Source organism: Arabidopsis lyrata (assembly GCF_000004255.2).
Source record: "Arabidopsis lyrata subsp. lyrata unplaced genomic scaffold ARALYscaffold_6, whole genome shotgun sequence".
Taxonomy (NCBI): domain Eukaryota; kingdom Viridiplantae; phylum Streptophyta; class Magnoliopsida; order Brassicales; family Brassicaceae; genus Arabidopsis; species Arabidopsis lyrata.
Window position 1 is genome coordinate 20,127,519 of NW_003302550.1, and position 15,159 is coordinate 20,142,677.

Consider the following 15,159-nt stretch of genomic DNA (forward strand, 5'->3'; position numbering starts at 1 on the left):
AAGTAAGAGAAATTCATCATGTACCATAAGAGATACTTGCTTGAACTTGACAGGAGATCTCTTGTACAAAACAAAGCAAAGAAATCAACAAAGAAGTGGTTTTCTCAACTGTAACCTAGAGACAGAGCTACCAAGTTTCATGTTTCAATGAAACGGATCATAAGTTCATAACTCTAATATACTCTCATCGCAATATCAAAGATCCACCAGTTACTCAATCAAATCGACATATCATACATAATATCAGACTATCAGAGGGTCAAAATGATATAGATAATGTCGAGAAAAGGAAAAAATAAGTACCAAAACAGAGAGATCATCGAAATCGATTCGATTTCATTCCGTAAAAGCTAAAAACCCTAAAGGCCTAAACCAAAACTTATCATCGATTTCAATCAATTATAAACCTAAAACTCGAGAGACGGAGAGAGATCATGGACTTGTGAAATTGGAATGTACCTTTGAGCGGTTTCTCGACAAGGCCGACGATGGAGAAGTGACTAGAGACGGTGTCGACCATGTGGGGGTCTTCGTTTGAGTTTCCAGGTTTGAATCGGAAATGGAAATTGTGGTAAATGATGATTGATAAAGGAGAGAGTAGAGATCTAGGGTTCTAGAATCGAGCAAAGGGAAGAAGTTAAATAGTCAAAAGGTTAATCGGGTTAGAGACTAAACCTAAGGGCATTTAAGCGGATCGGGTTTTCAGTTTACACCACCGGGTATCGGGTAAAACCCGAACCCGACCCGATACCCACGGGTAAGCAATTATAGAACCCTACCAAATTTGATGAATGTTGTTATTCAAGTCATGTTTTATCTTCTAAAAGATATAATAGTAAATTTCACTATGTTGGTCAACATTTAAAGATGCAAAACTATAAATTATAAAGAGTTGGCTTCATCCAACTTGCTATTTGTTTGGGATCGTTAAACTGTAAACATAAATAAATGAACAGGGGAGAGACAAAGAAAAGGTGAAAAACGAATTGATCAACCACTAAAGCCGTTATAGGTTTGACACTTTTTTATTGCATGAATAATTATCCAATTATTGATTTACAACACATTTTATGCTGTGTGTTTAAATCTAATAATGTGTATGTTTGATTTATTATATAGATCATAATAATCAGAACTCCCAAAAGTTAAGTTTAGTTTTTATTTGTCAACAATGAAAATTTAGTATATGTAGGTTTAGTGAAATTGTGTATTATTCATGAATAAGGAGTCCTATATTTATAGGTTACAAAGGAGATATTCTAGAGAATTCTAGAAGATATTCTCTAAAATATACACAAGAAGATATGGAATATTTTCATATATATCTACTACTCTAATATGCCCCCTCAAGATGGAGAACCATTGGTTACTCCAATCTTGACCCGAAGATCTTGAAATCGAGCCCGCGGAAGTGGTTTAGTGAGACCATCGGCTAGTTGATCAATGGAGTTAACATGAACTACTCGTATGACTCCATCTTGAATGAGTTCTCGAACAAAATGATAATCCAATGCAAGATGTTTCATCCGAGAGTGAAACACGGGATTAGCGCACAAGTACGTAGCACCAATGTTGTCACAAAAAACTATCGGAGTCGTCGGGAGTCTAACTCGAAGTTCAGATAATAGCGAGACAATCCACTTGACTTCAGAGGCAGCCTCCGTAACAGCCCTATACTCCGCTTCGGTTGATGATCGAGAGACACCTTTTTGTTTCTTAGAAGACCAAGAAATGGGATGTGATCCTAGATAGACAACGTATGCGCCCGTGGAAGAATAGTTATCTTTATCACCGCCCCAATCTGCATCAGAGTAAGCCTTAAGATCCAAGGAAGCACGAGACGAAAACCATAGACCATGATCTACTGTACCAGCAAGGTACCGCAACACACGTTTGACAGCATCCCAGTGAACTGTTGTAGGTTTATGCATAAATTGAGATAGCCTATTAACCGCAAAGCCAATGTCAGGTCTCGTGAGTGCAAGATATTGTAAGCTCCCAACAGCAGCACGATACTCGGTCGGATCCGACAAACTAACCCCATCAGAACCTGTGAGACTCGTCGCAGAAGTCATCGGAGTAGGCACTGGTTTAGCATAAAGCATGTTATACTTGGTGAGAATATCAGTCGTGTACTTCCGTTGATTCAAACGTATGCCGGCAGACGTGCGTGTGACTTCAAGACCGAGAAAGTATGAGAGCTCACCCATGTCCTTGAGCGAGAATCTATGGGAGAGAGCTTGTATAAAGCCATCAATTGCTTTAGCACTATTACCCGTAAGAACAATATCATCAACATACACTAGCATGTATATGAGAACTTCTCCCTTGTGAAAAATGAAAACCGACGCATCCGCCAATGAATTAACAAAGCCATTGCTTAGAAGAAAATCTCTCAACGCATTATACCATGCTCTCGGAGCCTGCTTTAATCCGTATATCGCTTTGTGTAAACGACATACAAAGTGTGGACGGTCTTTGTCAATAAAACCCGGTGGTTGACTCATATATACTTCTTCGTTAAGATTCCCTTGTAAGAATGCATTGTTCACGTCGAGTTGTCGTAAAACCCAATTTTTTCGAGCTGCTAGTCCAAGAACTACACGTATTGTCACATGTTTGATAACCGGACTGAATGTTTCCTGGAAGTCTATGCCTGGTCGTTGATGAAAGCCTTTCGCAACAAGTCGCGCCTTGAATCTATCAACTGTCCCGTCTGGTTTCCTCTTGATAACAAAGATCCATCGATTTCCAACAACATTAGATGCATGACGTGGGTCTACGAGTGTGAACGTACCATTGCGAACAATAGAGTCAAATTCAGCTCCCATAGCATTTCTCCATCTTTCATCTTTCATGGCCTGAACATGAGAAGTCGGTTCTACCTCCGCAAGTGTGACATTATTCACATATTTTTGGTTTGGTTTCCGAATGTTGTTCTTGGCTCTTGTCACCATTGGATGAACATTTGCCGGGACAACTGGGAGAGGATCCGGTTCTTCAACAACATTGTTGTCTTCCACAACATGATCTTCTACTTGCTCAGTTTCTTGATCGGACGTAGTAGCCGGTGAATTGGTGTCATGTGTCGTCTCGGAAGGTGGTAACGTTGGGGAAGGATCCAAACTAGGGGCTGAGCTGGTGATGAGTGGCTCACGATAGACCCGAGTTGTAGACACAGGATGGGAAACAGAAGAAGAAGACTCATGGGAAGTGTTAGACGAAGTTATGAAATTTGGAAAGGGAAATTCATCTTCAAAAAATTCTACATGTCGAGACACAAAAATTTTTGACGATGAAAGATCATAACAAATGTAAGCACTTTGTGTTAGAGAATATCCAAGAAAAATACATGGAACTGAACGAGGAGAAAGCTTGTGTTGTGAGTAGGGGCGAAGCCATGGATAACAAAGACAACCAAATACACGAAGTCTTGTGTAGTTTGGTTCGGAATGAAATAGAGCTTCATATGGTGAGACATTGGAGAGAATCGGTGTAGGCATTCTGTTGATAAGAAATACCGCGGCAGCAAACGAATAGGACCAGTACTCAAGTGGTAATTTGGCGTGAGATAGCAACGATAAGCCCGTCTCCACAACATGTCTATGTTTTCTCTCCGCAATGCCATTGTGTTCCGGTGTATGTGGTGGTGACGTGAGATGAGAGATTCCATGACTGGCAAGATAGGACCGCAAGCCAATATATTCTCCACCATTATCCGAGTATAACGTGGTGATCTTTGTCTTGAACCGATTCTCAACCAATGCCCTGAAGATAGGAAAAATGGTAGCAACGTGAGATTTTTGTTTGATTGGATAAAGCCATGTATATCTTGTATAGTGATCAACAAAGATAACATAATATTTATATCCATCAATCGAATAAATTGGTGAAGTCCATACGTCAGAAAAAACAATATCAAGTGGAGAATGAGACTTGAGCGATGATTGAGAAAACGGTAGTTTATGACTCTTATTAATAGAACAAGCATTGCAAATTGTTTTGAAAGACATAGGAATCCTAGAACGAGTAGAAATCAACTGAATAATAGAATTTGCTGGATGTCCAAGACGGGCATGCCAAGCGGAATTAGACGTTTTTGAAATTGAAAAAGCTGAAGCAAAAGAAGATCCAGGAGAAATCGTTGGCCACTCATACAACCCTGCATTAGCTCTGCCTTTGATTATTGTTGCCCCCGTGTTGAGATCCTTCACCTGAAAATCATTAGGACACATTTGAACCATAACACCATTAGACCGACATAGCTTATTCACCGAAATAAGATTTTTTTTCATATTTGGTACACAAAGAATATTGTCAAGTAATAAATTCTTTGTAGTTGTAGGAAAAGTAGTAGAACCCGTAGTGGTGATTGGTAAGCCTGCTCCATTACCAACAATTACTTCGTCACCTCCATTGTACGATCCCGTGATGGACATATTACTCATGTCGGTGGCAATGTGGTGTGTCGCTCCACTATCTAAAAGCCAGGGGGCTTGGGAGTAGTTTGTGGAAGCGGTATAGTGAGCTCTTGGTTGCCAATGTTGAGGTGGCATCGGTGGTGACGGAGTCCACGTGTTTTGTGATGGCGGAGACGGATAATACGACGATGGTTGAGACCATTGTGGCGAGTTGAGTTGTCGACAGGTGCGAGCACTGTGACCATGGATGCCACAAATTTGACACTTTCCTTGGTATCCCCGACCTTGTGAGCCACGTCCAGCACCTCTTCCTCTACCATGGTTGTTGTTGTTGTTGAACTTTTGTTGTGCCACGTTTGCAGACGCCGGTGGTGTCGTTGTTGTTGCAGCTGCATAGAGAAGATGATTTTCTCTGTTTAGAAGTTTCTCATGTAACTCCTCAAGAGAAATTGGTGTGTCTCTGCCATTGACGAGTTCCACGACCGGGCGATAGTCTTCATCTAGGCCTCTCGTGATATGGTCTAGTAAGTCTTCGTGTGGCATTGGTGAACCAAGAAGCGCTAACTGATCGGCTTTGGTGACAATGTTCTTCATGTAGTCTTGTACGGACTGGTTCCCTTTAGAAACACCTTTGAGTTGTTCTCGAAGTTGGTTGATGTGTCCGCGGGATGGATTGCCAAAGGTCTTGGCAAGGGAAGCCCAGATCTCACGCGTGGTAGTAGTACGAGCCACCAACGGCTGTACTTGAAGAGAGAGTGTGCCGATGATAGCACTGTAGAGAAGACGATCCTGCCTTGTCCAGCAAGTAAACTTGGGGTTCGCAGTTGTGACAGTCCCTGTGGTGATGTGAGAGGGTGGAGTCTGATCGGTTTCACTGATGAAACCCTGCAGCTCATGACCATCTAAGAGGGCTTTGATTTGGAGACGCCATGTGAGATAGTTGATTGATGTCAATTTTGTGATGTTTGACATGTTGATGGAGATAAGAGTCGGGGAAGTACTATCAATATCAAAGATAGGTACTCTATGGGACGTTGATGACGTTGAGGAGACTTCTTCACTCATGATGATCGGAGAAGAAGAACGGCCGGTATGAAGGAGACACTAGGTCTTGGCGGCAGCGGCGTAAGGAAGAAGAAAAGAGAAGAAAAAAAAATTAGGTTTTTTTTTTTTTTTTTTGTTTAGATCGATTGCTCTGATACCATGTAGGTTTAGTAAAATTGTGTATTATTCATGAATAAGGAGTCCTATATTTATAGGTTACAAAGGAGATATTCTAGAGAATTCTAGAAGATATTCTCTAAAATATACACAAGAAGATATGGAATATTTTCATATATATCTACTACTCTAACAATTATAGTTACGTGTATATAATGATGACAAAAAAAAAAAAAAAATGATGCAATTGTTTCTTTATGACACTCTTTTTTGGGTGTTAAGACTTAAATACATTTGACCCAACCCTAACAAAAGTCTTTCTTTTTTTTTCTCCTTCAACGTCGCTTCTTTTTCTCTCACTTTCCTTTTTTTTTGTTCTCTCTTTTTCTCTTTATTATCAATTTAATTATTTAACTAGATTTTAACCAGCGGTATACTGCGGGATAATTTAATTTTAAAGTTAGTATAAAAATATTTTGTAAATTTGTATGTCCTTATAACATATTTATTTATATTATAGTTTACAATTGTTATTAAGTAACGGTATACCACGAGTCCACAAGACGATTATTAATAAACTGAGGATTTAACCCGTATTAAAGCGGTATATAAATATTGATTCAAATTCGTCCGTCATAAACCCTTTCTGAAATATAACCCGTTCCGTAATTTCTTAACACGTCCTGTGATTTGTTTTTATTTTAAAATTTAATGATTATTTATTATATATAAAAGTTTACAAATCATATCATTCTCTAAGAAATTTATATTTAAATAAACTAAAGATTTAATATGTATTAAAGCGGCATGTTAATGATATTTTAAAATTTTATAATATTGTAATTAAGTAACATTATACCACGGGACAATTTTTGGTTTTATACAATCTTTTCTAAATGAGACTGATTTAATATGTCTAATATTTGTGGTATTACAAAAAAAAAAAAGATTTAATCGTATTGAAGCGGCGGATTAATGATATTTTAATATTTTTATTATTGTTGATTCAAAAACCCATCCCTCTAAACCCGTCCGGCCAAAAAACTCATTTATTTTATTAATGTTCTTATTTATGATATGATTCTGAATCATTGTCTAAATATTTTAATCGATGTAGAACGTTGAACACACATTTTCGTCAATTGGATAATATATGTCCGTTTTTAAAATTTCGAATCACAATATATGCAGAAAAAAAATTGATTTTTTTTACTTTATGTATTTTATGATGATTCAAAATAGTTAAAAACAAATCAAACAAAGATGATAGGAGAATCATAATTAAAAATCTTAATCAAATCTTCTAAATATCTAAATTATTAAATATAGAATATCCGGTGTATGAGTTGGGTTAAATATAACCCGACCCAACAATTTTTTTTGTGAAGGATTTTTTGAAACGGGTCGGATATCCGATTAACCCAGAAGCATTTTTACCCACCCGTCACCAAAATGTTGCGAAAATACTAGTATAGATATCACATATATGTTCTATTTTTTTTTATATAACTAGGATATGACCCGCGGTACACCACAGGTTAAAATATTTAATTAATTTTATAATTTTATTTTAAGATGATGAATTTATTTTATTTATTTTGTATGTTTTTTGGTCCTTTTTATATGTAAAATTTTCAAAAATCTAGGATTTAACCGGGACAATATTATATATATATATATATAGTAACATTAGATTTTGGTATTTTGTTATTTAGTATTAAAGTTATATGAATTAAACTTTTGGTATTTTTAGATTTAACATGTATAACATATGTAGTTGAATAACTTATTAGTATTGCAATTACACATTTGGACGGAGATTAAAACTTATAAAAATTTAAAATTTTGGATTTTTACAATAAATTTTGTCTAGTATTAAAGTTATATGATTATACTTTTTGGTTTTTAAGATTTAACCCATAAAACATATGTAATTTAGTAACTCAATTACACATTTAGAGATTGACCCGTGTGTCATTAGTGAAATCAGAATTTAGATATATTTACAGAATAAATTGACTCGTGTAACATTAGTAAAATCAGAATTTAGACCCGTGGAACATTATACATTTACAAAATATCAGAATTTAGATCTAATATTAGTGAAAACCAAAACATACATAGAAACAAAATCAGAAAAGAGAAAACATTAAACATGAATTACAAAATATATATAAAAAATATGGTGTGATTTAGTAACAAATTTCCTTATCTATAAAACATCTTACCAACGGATTATTAGAATTCAATTTTAATGTAATCAATAATATCGTGATTTTATTTGTAGAGAATCTTACCCAAAATAACTACAAAATTTTTAAAATATAGAAAAGATCCGAATCAAAGATATCCGGACCATAATAAACAATTCGACCCGATTACCCTGAGCAAATAAGTACAGTAAAACAGCTATAAATTAATACAGTTGGGACAACGATATTTTACTAATTACTTCAAAAATCAAATTTGGGACCGAAGAAATGTATTGATTTATCGAATATTAATTTATAGAGGTTATAACGTACTTCAAAAATGTTAAGTAAATTGTACATATATTTTTTTTCTTCATCGATTGAGTAATATATGTTCGTTTTAAAAAATTTGAATCATAGCATATGCAGAAAAAAATCTAAAATTTTATTAACTTTATATATTTTATAATAATTCAAAATAATATAAATATAAGATCAAATAAAAGTGAAATGATAATCATATATTTATGTTTAAATTAAGTAGAGAGTTTTTAGGAAGTTAGATCAAATTTGTTATATTATCATTAAATCATCATATTTGATTTCCTTATCTATAAAAATCATAAAAAAATATTCCATAAATAAAGAGTTTAGGTATAGTAATTAGTTGAGAGCCTTGTTTAAAAAATCGCTAGGCGCTAGTCGGGCGGCGGAGGTGGGCCTAGCGCCTAGCTAAAAAATCGGAGATTACACGGGATTTAATCGGGATTAGTTTTATGTATTAATTTATATTAAAATAAATATATATATATATATATATATATATATATTATCAAATATCTATATACATATATATTATACATTATTTAATTTAATGTAATGTTAAAAATAAATACTTTGTGTGATATATATGTTCAAAGAAAATTTACACTGGTAAAAGAAATATTATCAAAATAATAATTAGATGTGGACATGTATGTAGTCAATGTAAAAAACGTTAACATGTTAAGAAGATTGGCATCAATTAATATCTTCATTTAATTATTATTACTCAAATAAATATATTCAACTTTATTACTTTTTGACTTATTCACGTGTAAGTGATGAAAGTCTCTACCCTTACAAAACCAAAAGTCCCACATCGAGAAGAAAAGAATCAACCATCCAAATTTTATTCTATATATAGCTCTACTTAGTTGCTTCTGATTTTATATGGGCCTTAGTTATCTGTGGCCCAAATTTAGTTTAAAATTTTTGGTAAAAATCGTTGACTTGAACGATTTTCAACGCTTAACACATTAACCGGCCGCAAAATCGGATTAACGATTAATTAGTTCGAATTGGTTAAATTCGTGGCGGAGAGCTGCCGATCACCGATTAGGCGGGCGCCTAGCCGCCTAGGCGCCCGATTTTTAGAACAGGGGTTGATAGTATATATATTTTTAGATTTTATTAAATAATTTTTTTAAAAAAATTTGCCAACATTTAAGGAAAGATTTGATTGAAGATTTCCGGATCAAAATTAAAAAAATCCGACCCGATTGGATTCCTTAAAATGTACTTAAAAATATATAGTAGATAGATTAAAATTTAATTTTTCCTATCAATAAAAAAAGTATCGAAATTTAGCAAAAGCATTAAACGTAACTTTCCCAAGTTGTTGGTGATAAAGATTGGCAGGTCATCAACTGTATTTCCCATACCACATCTCATCTAAACATCAAAATAATATTATTATTTTTATTGATTTATTAGTCAATTATGACAGTCTAAAAACTATATTGCTAAGAATATTCCGGGGATGACTCTTGTGCTTTCTATCAGTTCAGTCATCTACATGTTGTAATCTATTGTTTGTAAAAAGAAAGAAATATCTCAACACAAAATATATATTCTACTCTACAAAAAGAATATCACATATACATGTATAAGGTATATTGCATAATGTATATGTAACTCTCATAAAAAAGAAGAAACCATTATATATTTTCACAACGAGGAAAGAATATAATTGTAATTTTAACCGACAATTGTAATTATATAAAAATATATTTCTTTGTTCTGAAAAATTAATTAAATTAACTATCACATTTAATAATGAAACCAAAATTAGGTGAAATGATATTAATAAGTTAGGTGAGTAAAGCCAAATTAGGTGAGATGATATTTGTAAGTTATATTTATTATGGATCATCATGTTCATGATGCAAACTAAGATGCTCTCATTTGTCGTCAGTTATGTTCAAAAGAATGAGACAATGTTCTTTAGGTCTCATAACTCTCATTTCCCCAATCTCTTGCAACCCTACCAAAGTAATCAAAAATACAGTATGCTTTAAAGACGACGACCAAGAAAAACATAGTAGATCTCCCCGAGGTTTTGGTTGTGGAGATACTCTCTAGAGTTCCGGCGGAAGCTTTGGTACGACTACGATCTACATCCAAAAGATGGGAGACTTACTAAGAAGCACTCGACTAATGAACCAAGGCACTCTCTGATTATCATGGTGTTTGCTTATAAGGGTTATTTGGTGAGCGTCGATCTCCATGGAATTCACAACAACAAGGTAAAGCTAACAAGTCAATTTAGCCTAAAAGATCCTTTTTGTGAATCTTGTAGAGAAGTCGATATACACAACATCTTTCACTGTGATGGCTTATTGCTATACACAACCATGGACAATAGACTGGTTGTTTGGAATGAAGCAAAAGGAAAGTACGAGAGCTAGTAATATAAGATTGTCACATTAAGTTATGCAATATCTATCCAACTCTTGATATTTGATATTTGTATTTAGTAAAAGAAAAAAAATTATGTGTTTAGTACAAACTAAAAATGTTTTTTTAAAGACACAAGTCCTCTTATTTCTTTATGTATTCAGCTCTTGTACTTAGTTAATTTAATGGCAATCAAGGCAATTAAAGGATCTCCAATGGGGGGTTTTATTGAGTTTAGGGTGGGAACTAAAGAGAGACATATAGGTGTCAAACTATGATTGGCTGATGATTTTTAACAAAAAAAAACGCGACAAAATAGTTTCTACTTATCTACGTATTTAATATCACGTTTCTACAATTCTCGAAACTATTGGAACAACCATTTTTTTTTTTTTTTTTTCCTATTGGAACAACTTAGCTTTGGTTGTGTCGATGACATGATCACTGACTTTAGTTGTTAAATCATGTTTTAATATATTTGTTGTAACAAAGGGATTTGATTCCTCAACCAGTTTTTCTTCTGAGTGAAATAATATATTTACTTAATTACAGCAACTTTTATTATTAGACTTCAATGGCTCCGGCCGGAACCATGATGTTGTGTGTATCTCTAAGGTCTTAAGATTACAGAAGGATTCTTGTGTACTATCTCCCCTGAGTTTCCAGCTTCAGTTTCTTCACTAGAGTACTGACTATTCAGAGAGACTTTTGACTGAATCTGGCAAGTTTCAGAGCCAAAACTAGTGCTACATTCGGAGTTTTCAGTTAAAGACTGATCAGAAACTTGTACTCCAGAAAGTAAAAATCTTTGGTGAGAATTGCATGTGTGAATGGCTCCATCACAATCATTACACAGCAATGCTCTGTCCTCTAAGCAGAAGAAGTACCCTTTTCTCTCCTACAAATATATATATATATATATATATATATATATATGTTGTTGTTTAGCGACTGGCTAAAGAACTCAGCGAATGTTTAAAGAGAAAAGAGATTGGAACCTGGCAGATATCACATAGAGGAGCTCCAGAGGCTGTGGTGGCTGAGGATGCATCTTTATGTAAGGCGACTCGGTGATGTCTTTGGAAAATTTTGTTAGCTTCATGAACTTTAATGTCACATGGCTTGCATAGAACAGCTTCATCTGAACAACAAAGTACTTCTGCTTCAGCCTTCTCGCACACTTCACATTGTATCTTCATCTTTCAATGTAACTTTCCTATACAAAGACAGAGCAAATGTTCTTTGGCATTTATGAGAATTAGGACTAGGAATGAATCTAAACAGAGGGAATAAGAAAGAACAAGCTTGAATGTTCACATGTGTGGTGGGCTCATAAGCTATATCAAAACCTGGTTCTGATATATACTAAGAGGAATTGATGATCTTTGTACATGAAAAGAGAGAACTATATATAGATACAACGATTAAGTCGAAGACGAAATCTTTATCTCAATATGGGGTTAGAATTAGACCAACTTTGGTTGGCATTTATATCAATAAATGTTCTCCTACCAAAATATCTATGACAAGATCTTTTTCAGAAGCTTGTATAGTTTACTTTCTTTTGAAAACATAAATTGACAAACATAGCGACAAGCTTCTCTTAAGACACAAGCATGGCAAGCCAAAAGTAATGAGAGGACCACAATATGCATAAAGACTGTGAGGAATTAAAGTAACTAGCCATAGGGCAATAGAGGTCAAAAACTCTAACATGTCATCATTCACTCTCTCCCCCATCCCTTTCCCATGCAGCAGCCAAAGCTCTAAGACTCATCAAAAAAACAGTTTTGTCCTAATTATAATAATGGGCCAGTGAAAAAGTAGGCCTGCATAGAAACTAATATCATGGCCCAATCCAATCCAATTCTGTTTTGGCTCACCAGAGTTCTTACATGAAGTCTCTGGAAAATGAGAGAAGACCTTAAAGGCACAACAAACTTATCCAACGTGTAGTAGCATAATTAGTACAAGTCACATAGCCAAAAAAAAAAAGCTAGAACAATCTCAATATCTCTGCAAAACTCTAGCAAAAGATATTTCAAGAAACTTCTTCATTCTTCATACAATGTGTATATATACACCAGAGAATTGAGACTTATCTTCATAGAAAACAACAAGAAGTAAAGTTAAGCCTACTTAACACTTTGGTTTCAACCTTCTTCAAGAAAATCAAACCACTAACCATGATGAAGCATTTGCTAAGCATCTTCTTCATAGGAGCTTTGTTACTTGGAAACATCAAAACAAGTGAAGGATCTTTGTCTTCTGCACTTGAAACTACTCCAGGCAGCTTGCTATCTGATCTCTGGCTAGACCGGTTCCCTGATCCATTCAAGATCTTGGAGAGAATCCCACTAGAACTCGAAAGGGACACGAGTGTGGCTCTGTCTCCAGCAAGAGTAGACTGGAAAGAAACAGCAGAAGGGCATGAGATACTGCTCGATGTTCCCGGTTTAAAGAAGGATGAAGTAAAGATAGAAGTGGAGGAGAATCGAGTTTTACGAGTCAGTGGAGAGAGGAAAAGAGAAGAAGAGAAGAAAGGAGATCAATGGCATAGAGTGGAGAGATCATATGGAAAGTTCTGGAGACAGTTCAAGCTACCTGATAATGTGGATATGGAATCTGTCAAGGCCAAGCTAGAGAATGGTGTGCTCACTATTAACCTCACAAAACTATCTCCTGAAAAGGTTAAGGGTCCAAGAGTTGTTAACATTGCAGCTGAAGAAGACCAAACTGCAAAAATCAGCTCTTCTGAATCCAAAGAACTCTAAGTGAAGCTAAGTTTATCTATCTATCTTTGAGTGGGAAGAGAGTTATAAATCCTTGAGTTTTATTTTGTGTGAGTTAAATGGAGTGTGGTGTTTTGTAACCTATCTACAAAATCTGTGTAACCTTGTTTTCTATATGCAATAAAATCTGTGTAACCTTAGCTTCAGATTCCAAAGTAATAAAGATCAGGATTGTGGGTTTGTTTCTTCTCTAACAACTTGAAATTTATTCAGATAACAGAGAAAATACTCTTATTAAGACCCGGGAAAGTGACCAGATTCAATACAAAAGTGAAGAAACAGAAACAAGACAGAACAAGAGTGAAACTATTTGGACTTAGATTTCATGAGCTTTTGAGCATCAGATGGAGTGGGAAGTGCAGGAATAGCTCCCTTCTGAGTTGTGCACACAGCTCCACATGCATTTGCAAAGGCAAGTGCTTCCTTCAACTTCCCTTCATCCTGAAACATTCACATTACACAAACAAACAAACTCAACTCATATCCCTAATCTATGAACTGATTAATTGTCATCTAAATATCTGCGGCTATACGTACATCGAGTATGGAGCCATCTTTGCCTAGTGAGACAAGAAATGCACCAACAAACGAATCACCAGCTCCAGTTGTATCAACTGCTTTCACAGCGTATCCGGGCACTCTCCCTTTAAATTTCTGTGTTTTGGCAGTCAAAAAAACCTTTGTTTAGTTAACTCTAGAAGGCACCAATCATATTCGAATTCAATTCCTTTTCGTTAATTACCTTTGTGTAGTATCTGCAACCTTTTTCTCCATCAGTTACAATAAGCAGCTTAAGCTTATCATGCATGAGAGACAAAACAACATCATCCTTTTCCGCATCTCCACGGGTGAGGAATGTTACCTCATCATCACTTACCTACACATTCGAAACTCGACACTAAGATCATCGAAACAGAGAACATCGCGAGTCCGGTTTTACAACAAAAACAAACATACCTTGATAATATCAGCCTCATTCCAAATACTTTTGATTCCTTCTATAGCAGCTTCAGTAGAAGGCCAGAGAGGCAACCGAACATTCGGGTCATACGAGAGTAAAACTCCTGCATCTTTAGCGGTTTTCATCGCAGCCATGTGAGCCGCTCTACACGGCTCAGAGATCAAGCTAATGGAACCATAATGGAAAATCTTAGCTTTCTTGATAAGATCCTTGTTGAGCTCAGATTCTTTCAGAAGCATATCAGCACTCGGATTCCTGTAAAACATAAACTCTCTCTCACCATCTTTCTTCAACGTCACAAAAGCCAATGCGGTTCTTGCGTTGGTATCGAAACAAACACCTTCGCTGTTCACACCATTCTTCTTCAATATGTTCACCAGCATGTGTCCAAACTCATCATCACCAAACTAAAAAAAAAACATCAAACCATCAATCAATCTATAGAGAAGAACAGATTCCAACATAAGAAACACACAAACCTTGCCGATGAAAGCGGATTTGCCACCGAGTTTGGTAATGGCACAAGCAACATTAGCCGGAGCACCACCAGGGGCTTTGAGAAAACCGGTGGACTCAGCTAAAGATACACCAGAAGTGTCAGGGACAAAGTCGATAAGCATTTCACCAAAAGAAACAATCAATGGAGTATTAGCCATCTTTTGTTGAAAAAATCTAATTTAACTCAAAAACAAGAAATGTTGACACACATAAACAAAAAGACCTCTCTTTATTAAGCTGGAGAATTAGCAACAAAAATGCATGAAAAATGGGATAAGCATTAACAAAATCCCTAATTTATAGTAAAAACTCAGTCCAAACTTTTGACTGTATAAACCTCCATTTTAGGGACCTAACAATCTCAATTTTGTGTCATCATAAATATATTAAAGATGAATAAATCGTACCAAAGTTAT

General features: G+C 35.3%; 4 protein-coding genes across 5 annotated transcripts; 1 reads left to right on the forward strand and 3 right to left on the reverse strand.

Moving 5' to 3' along the window:
• Window positions 1-4,135: 4,135 nt before the first annotated feature.
• Window positions 4,136-5,567, reverse strand: LOC110227308. The gene is made up of 2 exons (XM_021021199.1): window positions 4,361-5,567; window positions 4,136-4,214 (listed from the first exon to the last, which is right to left on the reverse strand). Exons 1-2 carry the CDS (start codon window positions 5,484-5,486, stop codon window positions 4,168-4,170), a joined length of 1,173 nt encoding a protein of 390 aa, XP_020876858.1. The 5' UTR covers window positions 5,487-5,567; the 3' UTR covers window positions 4,136-4,167.
• Window positions 5,568-10,940: 5,373 nt separating this feature from the next.
• Window positions 10,941-12,140, reverse strand: LOC9308571 (B-box zinc finger protein 23). Of its 2 annotated transcripts, XM_021022803.1 has the most exons (3): window positions 11,810-12,140; window positions 11,491-11,708; window positions 10,941-11,390 (listed from the first exon to the last, which is right to left on the reverse strand). In XM_021022803.1, exons 2-3 carry the CDS (start codon window positions 11,689-11,691, stop codon window positions 11,103-11,105), a joined length of 489 nt encoding a protein of 162 aa, XP_020878462.1. In that variant the 5' UTR covers window positions 11,692-11,708; window positions 11,810-12,140; the 3' UTR covers window positions 10,941-11,102. The 2 variants fall into 2 exon arrangements, with proteins under 2 accessions (XP_020878462.1, XP_002874613.1); XM_002874567.2 differs by having other exon boundaries at window positions 11,491-12,138.
• A 356-nt stretch (window positions 12,141-12,496) lies between these two features.
• Window positions 12,497-13,424, forward strand: LOC9310681 (22.0 kDa heat shock protein). Its single transcript, XM_021022801.1, has one exon. It carries the CDS (start codon window positions 12,679-12,681, stop codon window positions 13,264-13,266), a length of 588 nt encoding a protein of 195 aa, XP_020878460.1. The 5' UTR covers window positions 12,497-12,678; the 3' UTR covers window positions 13,267-13,424.
• A 74-nt stretch (window positions 13,425-13,498) lies between these two features.
• LOC9308572 (probable fructokinase-5) lies at window positions 13,499-15,087 on the reverse strand. Its single transcript, XM_002874568.2, has 5 exons — window positions 14,725-15,087; window positions 14,242-14,652; window positions 14,027-14,161; window positions 13,822-13,938; window positions 13,499-13,725 (listed from the first exon to the last, which is right to left on the reverse strand). The coding sequence occupies exons 1-5, from the start codon at window positions 14,899-14,901 to the stop codon at window positions 13,591-13,593; spliced, it is 975 nt and encodes a 324-aa protein (XP_002874614.1). The 5' UTR covers window positions 14,902-15,087; the 3' UTR covers window positions 13,499-13,590.
• Window positions 15,088-15,159: the final 72 nt, after the last annotated feature.

Bases quoted from the DNA above. Each gene is read 5' to 3' on its own strand.
- LOC110227308 (XM_021021199.1), bottom strand. From the start codon at position 5,486: ATGAGTGAAGAAGTCTCCTCAACGTCATCAACGTCCCATAGAGTACCT. The intron at 4,215-4,360 runs GTTCTACTACTT...AATGATTTTCAG, and splicing joins CTTACCAATCACCACTACGG to GTGAAGGATCTCAACACGGG.
- LOC9308571 (XM_021022803.1), bottom strand. From the start codon at position 11,691: ATGAAGATACAATGTGAAGTGTGCGAGAAGGCTGAAGCAGAAGTACTT. The intron at 11,391-11,490 runs GTTCCAATCTCT...ATATATTTGTAG, and splicing joins CTCTATGTGATATCTGCCAG to GAGAGAAAAGGGTACTTCTT.
- LOC9310681 (XM_021022801.1), top strand. From the start codon at position 12,679: ATGATGAAGCATTTGCTAAGCATCTTCTTCATAGGAGCTTTGTTACTT.
- LOC9308572 (XM_002874568.2), bottom strand. From the start codon at position 14,901: ATGGCTAATACTCCATTGATTGTTTCTTTTGGTGAAATGCTTATCGAC. The intron at 14,653-14,724 runs GTTTGTGTGTTT...TTTTTTTTTTAG, and splicing joins AATCCGCTTTCATCGGCAAG to TTTGGTGATGATGAGTTTGG. The intron at 14,162-14,241 runs GTATGTTTGTTT...TCGAATGTGTAG, and splicing joins ATGAGGCTGATATTATCAAG to GTAAGTGATGATGAGGTAAC.